The sequence below is a fragment of the Microcebus murinus genome, chromosome 13 (genome assembly GCF_040939455.1).
Source record: "Microcebus murinus isolate Inina chromosome 13, M.murinus_Inina_mat1.0, whole genome shotgun sequence".
Taxonomy (NCBI): Eukaryota; Metazoa; Chordata; class Mammalia; order Primates; family Cheirogaleidae; genus Microcebus; species Microcebus murinus.
In genome coordinates, this window is record NC_134116.1 from 82,215,947 (window position 1) to 82,229,793 (window position 13,847).

The 13,847-nt window shown below is 51.2% G+C and overlaps 1 protein-coding gene across 4 annotated transcripts; it reads right to left on the bottom strand.

The window, feature by feature from the left end:
• Positions 1-4,400: 4,400 nt before the first annotated feature.
• MRPL55 (mitochondrial ribosomal protein L55) lies at positions 4,401-6,594 on the bottom strand. 4 transcript variants are annotated; one of them, XM_012778582.3, is made up of 4 exons: positions 6,423-6,594; positions 5,555-5,639; positions 5,014-5,215; positions 4,401-4,630 (listed from the first exon to the last, which is right to left on the bottom strand). In XM_012778582.3, exons 2-4 carry the CDS (start codon positions 5,578-5,580, stop codon positions 4,472-4,474), a joined length of 387 nt encoding a protein of 128 aa, XP_012634036.2. In that variant the 5' UTR covers positions 5,581-5,639; positions 6,423-6,594; the 3' UTR covers positions 4,401-4,471. The 4 variants fall into 4 exon arrangements, with proteins under 4 accessions (XP_012634036.2, XP_012634038.2, XP_075865692.1 ...); XM_012778584.3 differs by having other exon boundaries at positions 5,555-5,642; XM_076009577.1 differs by having other exon boundaries at positions 6,521-6,593.
• Positions 6,595-13,847: the final 7,253 nt, after the last annotated feature.

The window sequence follows — 13,847 nt, forward strand, 5'->3', positions numbered from 1 at the left end:
ATGTTGCCAAAAGCATGGGGATTCTACTGCATTTTTCCATATTTCAGTTAGATCTTTCTTAGCATCAAACTATGACTTTAAAATGTCATTTACTGGCCAGGCATGGTGGCTCATGCCTGTAATCCTACCATGTTTCCCCGAAAATAAGACCTACCCACAAAATAAGCCCTAGCACGATTTCTAAGCATTTGCACAATATAAACCCTACCCCCAAAATAAGACCTAGTGATGGGCGTGGCTACGCAGCACATCTGCACAACCCATGCATTGCCGCAGAGCGGTAAAGAAGAGGAGCAGCCCTCATCTGTCCCATGAGAGCTCTATGGCTCAACATGAGAGATTGGGGCCAATGGTTTTAAAGGAAATAGAGTCGCAAGAAATTCAGGATGGAATTTGGGGTTTGGAGAGTTATGATGTTCCAGAAGAAGACGAATTAACTATATTTGAATAAATGTAGATTGTTGTACCATACTTTAAAAAATAATATATCCCCTGAAAATAAGCCCTAGGGTGTCTTCTTGAGGAAAAATAAATATAAGACCCTGTCTTATTTGGGGGGAAACATGGTAGTACTCCAGGAGGCCAAGGCTGGAGGATTGCTTGAGGTCAGGAGTTTGAGACCAACCTGAACAAAATAGAGACTCTGTCCCTACTAAAAATAGAAAAAAACTCAGCCGGGTGTGGTGGTGTGTAACTGTAGTCCCAGCTACTCGGGAGGCTGAGGCAGGAGGATTGCTTGAGCCCAGGAGTTTGAGGTTGCTGTGAGCTAGGCTGATGCCATGGCACTCTAGCCCGGGCAACAGAGTGAGACTCTGTCTCAAAAAAAAAAAAAAAAAAAAAAAAAAATTCAAGTCATTTTGATTTGACATGCAGCACAGAAATGCTGCATTCCTATAGAAATCTTTTAATAATTCACATTGCTGATTCTGTTCTTCATAAAATTTAACTATCTGTTCTCACAGACAAAAAAGTTTTGGCTAACAGCTGCCCATGATAGCCAACACACTTTAAAATAATACAGCAAATCCACACTGAATAACTCATTGTTCAACTTTAGCATGTTATGAAATGAAACTGAGGATACGGTATTGCATTTGCAGGAATATAGTTAACAATACTTATAACTCCTTGCAAACTGCCACTTAAAATAGTAGCTTTAGCACAGAGATTTTGCTGATGCAGGATACAATGAAAAGAAATGAGAATATCTGGGATCTATTAATACTTTTTTAATCTATGCAATAAACCCTTCATGTCTTCCTGTCATCAAGGTGCACTATCTTTACACTCACTAAATTAACCAGATTCAGTCCAACTTCACATCTTCCTTGAAAGTTGTTGAAGATATCTATTTCCTATGTTGTTTGCAAAAGTACCAAAGCAAGTAACTCTTCATAGCAAAGTCTTCTGCTATGACCTGAATGAGTTATAAAACCTGCACCAAGTCAGTAGTATAAGTTGGTTCATACAAAGTGACTGAATAATACATATTTTTGTTTTGAAGTAGTGCATGAACTTGTTAAGTTTAAGGCTAATTCACACTGCCAAATCAGTTATGGTTCTCCTTGAAAGAGGCAGTTGTTAGTACTTTGAAACGTTATCAGGATCTAAGCATCCTACGACTTCAACAATGCATTCTTTCACAATTTCTACATCACTGAATGGCTTCCTTTTTTATCCAGAGTACACACGCTACTTTAAAACTTATTTCAGTAGCATTATTTCCAGGTCTTATTGCTGCTTGAAAGAATAAGTTTTGCTTTTGCTTTTCATCTTTTAATTTCTGCACTATAACCTTTCACACCTCTCCCTCTAATTTAAAAATATCTGTGGTCCTTATGAGTGTTATAATGTTGATGAGCATTGAATTTCTTTAATGTTGATACTGCCATAGCATAAAGCAAGCAAATCACCTTATCTTTAGCAGAAACAAGATAATACTGCAATTCTCAATCATCATTAAAAAATCTGTTTTCTTCCTTCAATGTTGTCTTGGTCTTCTTTGACATGATTGGCTGTTAAGCAGACAGAATTAAAAAATACTACGGAGCTGTGCAACTACTCACAAATTCCACTTCAAACAGAAACAGTGTGTCGTTGTCAAAAGCTGATAACAGATTGGTGTCCTCGATCCCATTAACTCTCGCCAACCAGCCTCCTGCAGTAGCAGTGCCAGTCAGGCAGGGGAATTTAGAAGTAAACCATGAGGCCGGGCGCGGTGGCTCACGCCTGTAATCCTAGCTCTCTGGGAGGCCGAGGCAGGCGGATTGCTCAAGGTCAGGAGTTCGAAACCAGCATGAGCAAGAGCGAGACCCCGTCTCTACTATAAACAGAAAGAAATTAATTGGCCAACTAATATATATAGAAAAAATTAGCCGGGCATGGTGGTGCATGCCTGTAGTCCCAGCTACTCGGGAGGCTGAGGCAGCAGAATCGCTTGAGCCCAGGAGTTTGAGGTTGCTGTGAGCTAGGCTGACGCCACGGCACTCACTCTAGCCTGGGCAACAAAGTGAGACTCTGTCTCAAAAAAAAAAAAAAAAAAAAAAAAAGAAGTAAACCATGAGCATAGCAGCCTTCAATTTAGCCCTTATGGTTTACTTAATATTCAAATTGTGCCAATCAATCAGGAAGGATTATCTCATTGAAAATTATTCTTTGGTATTTTTAATAATTAATTTTAATAGTAAAAGTATAAAAGATGAACAAAAATGTATTAACAAAAGGATTTTTTTTCTGTAAAAATTGGATTCGGTAGACCAGCAGTTACTTGTTAAAAAAAAAAAAAAAAAATTGGATTCGGGGGGGGGTAAAGGGCATTTATTGAAACCTTAAAATCTATACCCTCATAATATGCCAAAGGAAAAAAAAATTGGATTCAGTCAAAAGGCTGCACTTAAGGACCTGGGCCACATGCGCGCTAAGGCTACCTTAAGTTTCCCCACCCCTGGTCAGACTGATCACCCTGGCATTCAGTGATTCTTTCTTTGGAATCCCAGCTGGCCCCATTTTGGGATGGTTTGGGGCATTCCCTTGTGGGAACTCCCTTACCCATTTACTCAACGAGCATCAGCCATGTGCCTTCCCACGGAGGCACCAGGATGAGCCATGAGCATTTGTCTAGCTTCAGGAAGACACATCCCATGTCCCACGGGGGACAGGCGCATGGTGTACCCAATCCAGAGGGAGGTTGGCAGGAAGTGAGGAAGCAGCGGGCCCCAGTCCAGGACCATTCTGAGGCTCTGGCCCAGCAGTTTGACAACATGGCACACAACTGTCAACAGGAGGAGCAGGCTGGTGGGGAAGGGCAGGTCAGTTTTGACCCTGTTAGTACAATGAGCCATCGAGGGGTCACAGGGTGGAAGCTGCATGGCCTAGGGCCCAGGGCAGAGGGGTTGGGGTAGGGATCAGTGTGGACTGTGGCCCCGGAGGGCAGAGGTCAGGGAGGCTTCATGTGGGACACTTGCAGGGCAGTGCAGGCTGCACACACTCCCTGGGCAAGACCAGAAAGCGCATGGCACCAGTGAGGTCAGACGCTGCGGAGTCACAGGAACAGGTGTGGGGGAGGGGCGTCCCTGTGCAGGATCTGCCCGGTGGAGCTGAAGAGGGCAGAGAGAAGAAGGCCAAGAACAGAGCTCGCAGCCAAGCCGAGGGCCTGCAAGGCGGGGCTCTGCCCAGCTGCCTTCAGCCACAAGTCAATCCTTGCAGGGTGACCCCAGACAGATGGCACGCCCACCTCCCCCATTGTCCTTGAACACTACCCACCGACACAGTCTCGGACTCTCCAGGACACAGCCTGAGAGCCAGGGCCCAGAAACGCAGCGGACACGGCCCAGGATGGGGAAAAAAAGCCCCAGAGCACAGAGTGTGACAAGGCAGAGACCAGGAGCAGGCCCGGGGCCCCTCAGGATGGGGAGGGAGCGCATCCTTGCGCCCTGCAGGTCCTGAGCCTGGGTCTGGTGTACAGGTGTGGAACGTGCCCTCCCGTGTCTGGGAATCAACCCCTGGGCCAATGCAGCAGGGTGTGCGGATCTGCCCTGGCTGCACCCTCAGTGCTCTGCAGACGCCATTGGGAGTCAGGGACAACCAGGGCTGGCTGCTCCCCTGGGGGCCCTCAGCGGGGTGGGACCTTCCTCCCTGGGGCTGCCTGGCTGAGGATGGTATCTGGGTCCTCATCACTGCCTCAAGGGCCGCTGTGCTGTCAGGAAATCTGTAACCTGGGTGCCTCTGAGATGCGGGAGTCTGAGGTGTCTCCTGCCCAGCTGTCCATGTGTTCCACAGCCCTGTCCCAAACCCACAGGTTTGACCTAAACCAATCCTGAAGCCTGTGTGTGTCTGAGCCGATGTTTTTCAGGGAGGCAAGCTGCATACCAAGATGCAAGACACAGACTTAAAGCAGGGCCTTCCAAAAAGTGTGATTTAACAACAGATGCCCTCCAGTCCTAGCAAGTCCCCAAGACAACTCCAGCCATGGTCACTTCTTGGTCCTGGTCCAGAACTGCCGGTAGCGCTCGGCATCAAAGTCATCACTGGGCTCCGGCTCATACTCCTTCCGGGGCTGGAGCTGAGCCTCTCGCTTCCGTAGCCTGGCCCGGCGTTCCTCAGGGGACAGGGTGTCCAGGTCTACGGGCATCTGTGGGGGAAGCCAAATGCATCCATGTGGCTCGGGGCCTTGAGAACTACTGAGACGCCACCCTGGGTCTTCCTCTAGACTGTGTCTCCTACCCTAAGCTAGCTTCATTTTTATATGTTCTGTTGGTCTTTCTCTCCCTTCAGAGCTTTCATTCTTTAAAAGAAAGTATTTTTCTGCTCATTTTCCCCAAATTTGATATATTATTAAAAACAAACAACTCATTAATTTTATCTGAGGTTGGTGCTTAGAATGGGTTCTGGGCCTCAACCCTCCCCCTCTCCTCCTACAACCGAGTCCCCTCCCCCTGCAGCCACCTGTCCATCCCAAGCCACCTGGCCGCCATCCCAGCCAGGCATTAGGGAGCGCCGGTGCCCGAAGCTTACCGCCAGCATGCGCCGGGGCTCCCTGTAGCGGATGTGGATGGTGGAGCCGTCCTGCTTGACCAGGAGCACTGGGTAGAGGCGCGCGTAGGCCTGGCGGCGCAGGCGAGTGAGCGAGGCCCTGCTGCTGTCGGCGCACCAGGAGGACGTGTGCAGGCGACAGCGTGCAGGACCAGCTGCCTTCGCGGCATTCTGCCTCAGCACGCTGCACATAAACATGCACACGCGGTCAGCGCATGGTTCTGGGGCAGAGATGGGTCACGGCCAGGCCTCAGGAGACACTAGTTGGTGATCCTCGCCAGGGGCAGGATGTGGGGGGAGGGGGGCTCCCTGAGGAGCCACAGGTGTGGTCGGAGCAGCTCTAGCCCCAGAGCCAGGAAGATGCTGGTAGGTGTCAACAAGGGCACAGTTTCCCAGCACTGAGGACAGAGGACAAGAGCCAGGACCAGGCAAGGTTAGAACAGCCCTCTACTGATGATGAGAGGAGGGTTCCCTGAGGTGGCCCCTGACAATAATCCCAAGGGGCCTGGAAGTACATGCTTACCCAAGCAGGCCGCCCACGGCCGCCATTCCTCCTCAGAGCCCCAGTGCCACGTGGAGGTGGTCAGTCACAGGCCCTGATGCGCGACCTGCTAGGCAAAGAAAGAAGACATCTTTTATAAGGGAAGGTTCCTCCACCTACTCGGTCCTCACCAAATCCCAGCCTGGAATGAAGCCACAGACCCCAGTCCATCTCCAACACGCACGAAATCACCGGGTCGCTTTCTGGCCTCTCCCAGTAACCCTCCGGCCTTCTCAGATTAGAGTCGCCTGGGGAGGTTTTTCCGAAACCCGCCGGGGCCCTACTCCCAGAGAGTCTTCGTCAGTCTGCGGCAGAGCCTGGGCCGCCCGTTCTGGTGGGTTCCCGAGTCAGGGAACCGGGTATGAACAGAGTGCAGCGTAAACTGCAGAGCTCGGCTCTACTCATACTCTGCTTTCTAAAGTCGTGGCGAGTTTTCACAAGAACCGGGTGAGGTGAGGATTATCAAACCTGTGCTCGGAAGGGGAGCGGAGGCCCAGGCCGCCCGGCTACGCCCCCGATTCCCAGGCGAGCCCGTGCTGAGGTATTGGCGTGAAAGCCACGCGTTCCCGATACTCAGACTCCAGGAAATAAGGGTGCGGGGTGGCCAGGAGCAAGGGTTCCCTGAGCAAGGAGGGGACCGAAGGGAGGGGCTCTGCTGCCTCTAAAATGGAAATCGCGCTCAGCGGCCTGCGCTCGCGCCCTCCTTCCCCTCGCCCTCACCGAGTCAGACGCCAGGGCCTGCCCGGGCTGGGTCGGGGGCACAGGCTCTGCCGCTCCCGCCGCCGTGCAGGGCCCCGGGACAGGTGCACCCGCGTCCCCTTCCCCGACCCCGCTCGCACGAGGCGCCAACCTGCCGCCGCCACCGCAGCTGCGCAGGAGCCCCGAGGACCGGCAGTCCGGGTCCCCACCGGCAGGCGGGAAACTGAAGGCCGCGACGGGAATACGCACGGGGTCACGATCCCGTCGGGCGGCGCTGGTCCTCCAGTCGCACAGGTTACGTCAGCCGTCCGCGCTGCGTCGCGCGGCGGTGACGCACCCACCGGGCGGAGCCAGGCCTGGTGGGCGGGGCTTCTGCGGCTAGGAGGTATGACCTCCCCCACCATTGGGGCGCGGCAGTGGGGTGCACCCCCCTGGAGGCGTGGCCAGGCCTGGTGGGCGGGGCTGCGTAGTACTGGGACGGAGGCGGGGCCGGCGCGTCTGCGACCTTAGTCGCTGCTGGGCGGGCCTTGGAGGGGCGGGAGGGGCCGAGGGGAGAGCCGGGGGTGCCGGGGTGGGGGAGGCTGGGGGAGGAGCCGGGGAGGCCCCAGGGAGGTCGGAGGGTTGGGGGAAGCGGAGGGAGGACCTGGGGGGGCCGAGGGAAGACTTGTGGGGAGGCCAAGGGAGGTGGGGAGGCTGGGGAGAGGACGAGGCAGGGCCCCGGGAGCCGAGGGAGGAGTTAGCGACAACGGAGTGGAGTCATTTATGCCACAACCTAACGAAAATGGTACGGGGTAAGGTCTCAGAGAAGCAGCTCCCACACTTGCATTCCTGAAATCCCTGCAGTCTCCCTGGCACCTTGGAAACAGCTGATCCCAGGAATTGCCCCCGGGCCTGCAGTGGTTCAGATAGGACACTTGTGGCCTCTCCACCTCAGCAAGGCCAGCTGTGTGAGGAGGGTCTGAGATGAGTGCTGCTTGTTCTTGTGCAAGTAGCAGGTATCCGGATGAAATCAGACCCAGACAAAATAGAGGGGGGAAGGCGGGAGGGAGAGGAGGTTCCTGGTTACTTGTGTGAGATAAGAACTTTGTAGGACTTTCTAAAAGCCCCACAAGAAGCCTTTTTGCGTTCTTCTCATCACTAGACATGCTTTTAGGACTGCAGTAATTAGATAAGATGCTCTGAGAGAACACTTGCCCAGTACTGGCATCTCCACCTATGAACTGACGACCATGCTGGCTTTGAGCCCCTGGAACCAATGCACTCCGTTTCTATGCACCTTTCTTAGAAACAGACTTCTCCCCACACACCAAGCAAGCAATCAGTTTTGCAGCAGACACCAGCTGGGTGTGCTGTAATTCAGCTCAATCCTGGCACTGCTTACCTGAATGCCAGTCTGAAGTGGTTTACTTGTGTTTTTGACCAACTGGTTATAAATCAGGTGTCCCACGACCCTTCCTTGGGTTTAATTAATTTGCTAGAGCAGCTCACAGAATTCAGAGAATGCTTCCTGGCTTATCATGAAGGATATCACAAAGGACACAGATGAAGAGATGTATAGGGCAGGGTGTAGGGGACAGGGCACAGAGCTCCCATGCCCTCCGGGAACCTCCACATGTTCAGCATCTGGAAGCTCTCCAAACCCTGTCCTTTTGGGTTTTTGTGGAGGCTTCATTATGTAGGCATGATTGATTAAATTGTCATTGGAAAAGAAACAAAACTCTGTAAAATAAGTTAAAGAGGTTTATTCTGAGTCAAATTTGAGGACCATGCCCAAAGCCACACTCAAGAAGCCTTAAGCAAGTGGACTCTCTGTGGCTGGGTTACAGTTTGTCTTTTTTTTTTTTTTTTTTTGAGACAGAATCTCACTCTGTTGCCCGAGCTAGAGTGCCGCGGTGTCACCTAGCTCACAGCAACCTCAAACTCCTGGGCTCAAGCAATCCTTCTGCCTCAGCCTCCCCAGTAGCTGGGACTACAGGCATGCGCCACCAGGCTCAGCTAATTTTTTCTATCTATTTTAGTTGGCCAATTAATTTCTTTCTATTTTTAGTAGAGATGAGGTCTCACTCTCACTCTCGGTCAGGCTGGTTTCGAACTCCTGAGCTCAAACGATCTGCCCACCTCAGCCTCCCAAAGTGCTAGGATTACAGGCATGAGCCACCAGACCTGGCATTACAGTTTGGTTTCATACAGTTCAGGGAAACAGGAATTACAGGTAAAGTCATCAATACATAGAAAGCATACAGTGGATTGGCCCCAAAAGGTGGGACATCTCAAAGCATGGACTTACATGCTTTGAGATGTTATAGGTGGATTTAAAGACTCTTTGACTTGTAATTGGTTAAATAAATGAAGCTTTGTCTAAAGGCTTAGAACGTTTTAGGTTGGGGAAGCCTGTTAATCAGAGACTAGCCACCAGACATATTCCCAGTCTCTGTTTGTTATGTGAAATGAGGACCTGTAGGTGTGTCTTGCACCACCTTAGGCGTGTCTATGAGTTGCAAAGGATGTGTCCAAGAAGGGAGGGGCATGATGAGGCATGTGGGACATCCCTCTCATGGCCAGCAACTCAGTTTTAGGGTATCTTCTTGGCCAAGAAGGGTCCATTCAGTCAGCCAGTGGAGGGAACCTTAAGATTTTATTTTAGTTCACAAAATCAACTCAATCTTCAGCCCCTCTTCCCTCCTCCAAGGGTGGGAATGGGATGAAAGTCCCAACCCTCTAATGCCTCCTTCGTCTTTCTTTTCTTTTTGAGACAGAGTCTCGCTTTGTTGCCCAGGCTAGAGTAAGTGCTGTGGCGTCAGCCTAGTTCACAGCAACCTCAAACTCGTGGGCCCAAACAATCCTCCTGCCTCAGCCTCCCGAGTAGCTGAGACTACAGGCATGTGCCACCATGCCCGGCTAATTTTTTCTATATATAATAGTTGGCCAATTAATTTCTTTCTATTTTTAGTAGAGATGGGGTCTTGCTCTTGCTCAGGCTAGTTTCGAACTCCTAACCTCTAACCTCGAGCGATCCACCTGCCTCGGCCTCCCAGAGTGCTAGGATTACAGGCGTGAGCCACTGCACCCAGCCCCGCCTTGGTCTTTCCATGGCCAGCCCCATCTAGCAGCTATACAGGGGCTGCTAGCCACCCTACAACTCATTATCATACAGAAAGATGACACTTTTGAGATTCCAAGTGTAACAGAGGGAATGGCCTGAGAAAAACAGCAAAAATATTTCTTTCCTTCTTCTCAAACCACTTGTTCTTCTGATGAGACAAGGGCCGAGGTAGCTCTAGGGTTTGAAGAGTGGTATGCTAGCTAGGTTAGGGTGGGTGTGGGGACCAGGAGGAAACTTCCTGTTCTGCCCTCTGAAGGTTCACTGAAAATCAACTGACAAAAGGCAGATTAAACCACCTCTCCAATTGATAAAGGGGTGCAAGGTAAGATCTGTGGTAAGGGGCTAGCTAAAAATAAGGCATGGGCATAGTTAAAAATAATGATAAAAATTACCCACGTCCCCGGTTCGCTTCTCTATAAATTGCCACTCTGGTGGCCACATAGCTGGTGGCCATAAAGATTCTTCGCTTTCTGCGTAGATAATATCACCTTTTGAAACCAAGGGGTAGTTTCTGAGATATCTTCCAGGTCCACGTTCCAGTGGAATTGCCGACCCACCCAGACCAGTGGCCCATGATAAGGAACCAAATCAACTGGTCTTGTGACCCCACCCAAGAACCCGGTCAGCAAAGAAGACAATTGCTACACCCCTGTGGTTCCAACTGAACCTAGCCAATTAGCAGACTCAGGGGGACGAAAATTTGAGAAATTCCTCCGGTCTCCCTACTTAGCACTATTTGGAATTAAAAACTCTCTATGGTAAACCCTGCTGTCTCAGTGTTTTGGCATCTTCTTGGGCAGTGGGCAAATAAACCTGGTTGGGCAGCAACAGTAGGAGAAATGTGCTGGGCCCACTGGCTCACACCTGTCATCCTAGCACTCTGGGAAGCTGAGGTGGGAGGATTGAGAGTCGCTTCAGGTCAGGAGTTTGAGACCAACCTAAGCAAGAGCAAGACCCTGTCTCTGCAAAAAAATAGAAAACTTAGCCAGGTGTGATGACACACATCTGCAGCCCCAACTACCTGGGAGGCTGAGACAGGAGGATCGCTTGAGCCCAGGAATTGGAGGTTGGAGTGAGCTATGATGGCACCACTGCACTCTAGTCCAGGTGAAAGAGCAAGACCCTGCCTCAAAAAAAAAAAAAAAAAAAGAAGAAGAAAAGAAAAACCCACATGGAATGGAGAACCATGTATATCCCACAGTTAGTAAAGGGGTCCATCAGCCTGTACCACGAAGGATACCAATAAAAAGAAAATTACCAAAATCCTCAATTGCCAGTTGTGACAGATGAAAGCCCCCAAACAAAATCCTTCTGGCCCCTGCGTTACTGCAAATAAACCCCAGACACTGAGAGAGAGATTGCTATAAATTAAAGAGAGCTAAACGACCCCGCCCTCAAAACCCTCCCAGTATATATTCCCCAAAATGGGACCCCCCAAAATTGCAAGGGTTCTCCACATCCTTCCCTCAATCCTCTTGGGAAAATAACTCTTAAGATTGGGAACGAGGTCCTACCTGTCCTTACAGAGCTGGAGCCACACTCTCAGTGCTTGACACCACTGACCTCAACCGTCTCCTATGGTTAAGTGAGAAGAGAGGAAGTCTCCAACAAACCACAGAATGTCTTTGTGCAACCTGTCCCCTCCCACCTCAGTCCCCTACAGGATGCCCACTCCTTTTTACTTAGTAATTAAGCCCTTGTCCACCTTCTTGGCTGACACGTTTTGGAAAAATATCATGCAGGAATTTCTTTGTCCCAAAAGGGGGAAATAATTTTGGAATTTGACTAACTGGGTTGAATTGACTCTATCCTAGAGGGGTGGAGCCATAGGCGTAGGGAGGCCCCCTGGGGAAAGAGGCCACAACAACAAGACAGGGAATGGCACAGTATTACCAGACTACAAGCAATAGCTCCTAAAACTAAGAGGGTCCAACGTCAGGATGACGAGAGGAGTCCCACCATTGTTGTAACGGGTCTCCAGTTAACTGTCGGATGGCTTGTACCTCGCCGACAACTCCTTTCGATGCGGAGGAGAGATCTTCCTGGTGATGGGGCACACACGCACGACATGCAGTGTGGACCACTGTGGATGTGCCTCCTTGAGCTGAAGTGAAGAGACCAAGGGCCATGCGGTTTTGCAAAACCACCTTTCTCATCTGGGTGACTTCGTCCATCCAGAGGGCCAAGGCCTGCTGGGTTTGGTCTCAGCCGAGCAGTATGCTCCGCTAGGGCATTCACTTGTGTCTCTACCTCAGTGGCTCCACCCCCAGGGAAAAGGACAGCTACCAGGTAGAACCACCACGGAGTCTGCTTTGCCCAATGCCAACGGGAGGACGTGACATCCCAATTATGTGGTTTCTTGGTAAAGCTGGGGAGGACCTTCCGGGATGTATGGCCGTCCCCAAGGGCACCTCCCTGTCCAATGGGAAGGGAGATAGGGCCACCCTTATCTTCCACATACCCACAGAAATCCTGGGGGAACCCTCTCGGTGGGGACAGTCTCCACCAAAGGCTTTCCATTCCACCGGTGGATGACATTACCATTCTGAGTAATGTTTGTACAGGATTTCTTCAGGATCCACCCACAGTGTGATTCCCCAGTCCCATTTCCTGTTCTATACATAAGAGGGCCACTTGGCGTAGTTCTACTTATCCCCCTAATAACCAACCCCGACTGTTCCAAATGGCATGTCCCACACTGGGGCGTGGATGCAGCGTGTGGTGGTCTCGTCCCGGGTGCTTTTCGGCTGCCACTTGAGTGGAGGTGTAATCAGTGTCCTGAGGCCCCCGTGTGGCCAGGAAAGCACAATTTTGTAGAGAAGCAGGGGTGATGCTCCGGCGTAGGCTGCGGCAGTTTCTACCAGGAGCTCCGTGCAGACCCGGCAGCGGCAGCGAGAGATGTTCGAGACTTGAGCATGAGCGTGGGCGCCGGCGGCCACGCTGTCCTTCAGGCAGCACACGGGCTGCCTGTCATCTTGGGATAGGATTACAACTGGAATTGCCTTTTGTCCCGGGCGATGGTACCACACAGTTTCGCCCACGACAGGTTTGGCAGTTTCGGGTGCTAAAACGAGGGGAACCCAGGGAATTACCCAAAGGGCAAGGAGTATAGTGCCCGTGAGGAGGGTGCCCCTTCAATGGTGGCCCGCCGTTACCAACACAGATCGCTGCCCAGGGGAAAGCTCGGCATGTGATACGTTCAAAAGGTTCTATAACCATCCACCCCTGGGGCTGACAGGCCGATCCACCGGGGTTCAGGGCCCATGATGTTCCAAGACCATGTCCAGGTTCTCGGCCCTCCTTCCTTGAGGGCAGTTGGGGCTGGAAGCAGAACAGTTCCGTCCTGGGTTACCCAGGGTCACATCAAAGGGTCCTTGGCCACACCTGCCAGTCAGAGGGGATTGGTCTGCTTGTAGGTTAAATAGTCTAAAAGGGCAGGCCCACTCTTTTGGGGCTGCTTATTTAGCGCCTGAACAGCCTGACCCAAGCTCCGCGTCCAGTGCCGGGGAGATGGGGGGAAGGTCCCGCGTTTAGCTTCCCCTGCAACAAACCATTGTATCACTCTATCGTAATAGCGGCCGGAGGCTGGCAGGGCACGCTGTTGAACCCCATGTCCCATAAAATAACTACCCTGATCATTTTCTACAGTGAGGGGCCGCCCATATAGACAGGTTAAGTGTTCCAATACCTTCATGGGGGATGTTTGGTCAGCCTGGGAGCCCGGTAGCAGTATCAACCGCTGTGAAGGCCTACGCTGCCATGTGGGGCCAAGGTAGAGGGCCCACATAATCAACCTGCCCTGTCTACAAAGGATGGTCTCCCTGCCGGACATGTCCAGGGACAGGGGAGAGGCACCTACGGCGCAGATACGGTTGCCACATGCCTCACATTGGCGACAAGTTGTCCACAAATCTGCCATAGGTATGTGTAGATTCTTTTTTTTTTTTTTTTTTTTTAATTTAGAGACGGGGGTCTCGCTCTTGCTCAGGCTGGTTTTGAACTCCTGACCTTGAGCAATCCGCCCGCCTCGGCCTCCCAAGAGCTAGGATTACAGGCGTGAGCCACAGCGCCCGGCCGGTATGTGTAGATTCTATTTCTGGTTCACTTGAGCCATAGTTTTTGGTTTTTTTTTTTTTTATGGTAAAAATATGCTCATTTTTTTTACATTTCAGCATATTATGGGGGAACAAATGTTAAGGTTACATATATTGTCCATGCTCCCCTCCCCCCTGAGCCATAGTTTTTATACCGGTGTGGCCCAGATGGCGATGTAACCACAGGCCCTTATCAGCCAGCAAGGGTGACCTGATCCATTGCACCTTTGCCAGTGTATCAGCCTTATCATTGCCAGGGCTGATTACAGGTCTGTGTCCTGAAACATGATACACCCAGACCTCCTTCTGGTGTCCTTACTGCAGCAAGTCCTCCCACACTGCCTGTCCCCATGCCAGGCGGTGCCCTCTTAGCCAACCT

Excerpts from the sequence above, each read along its gene's own strand:
- MRPL55 (XM_012778582.3), bottom strand. The coding sequence starts at position 5,580 with ATGGCGGCCGTGGGCGGCCTGCTTGG. Across the intron at positions 5,216-5,554 it reads GCCGTGGGCGGCCTGCTTGG|CGTGCTGAGGCAGAATGCCG; the intron begins GTAAGCATGTAC and ends GTTTATGTGCAG. Across the intron at positions 4,631-5,013 it reads AGCCCCGGCGCATGCTGGCG|ATGCCCGTAGACCTGGACAC; the intron begins GTAAGCTTCGGG and ends CTTCCCCCACAG.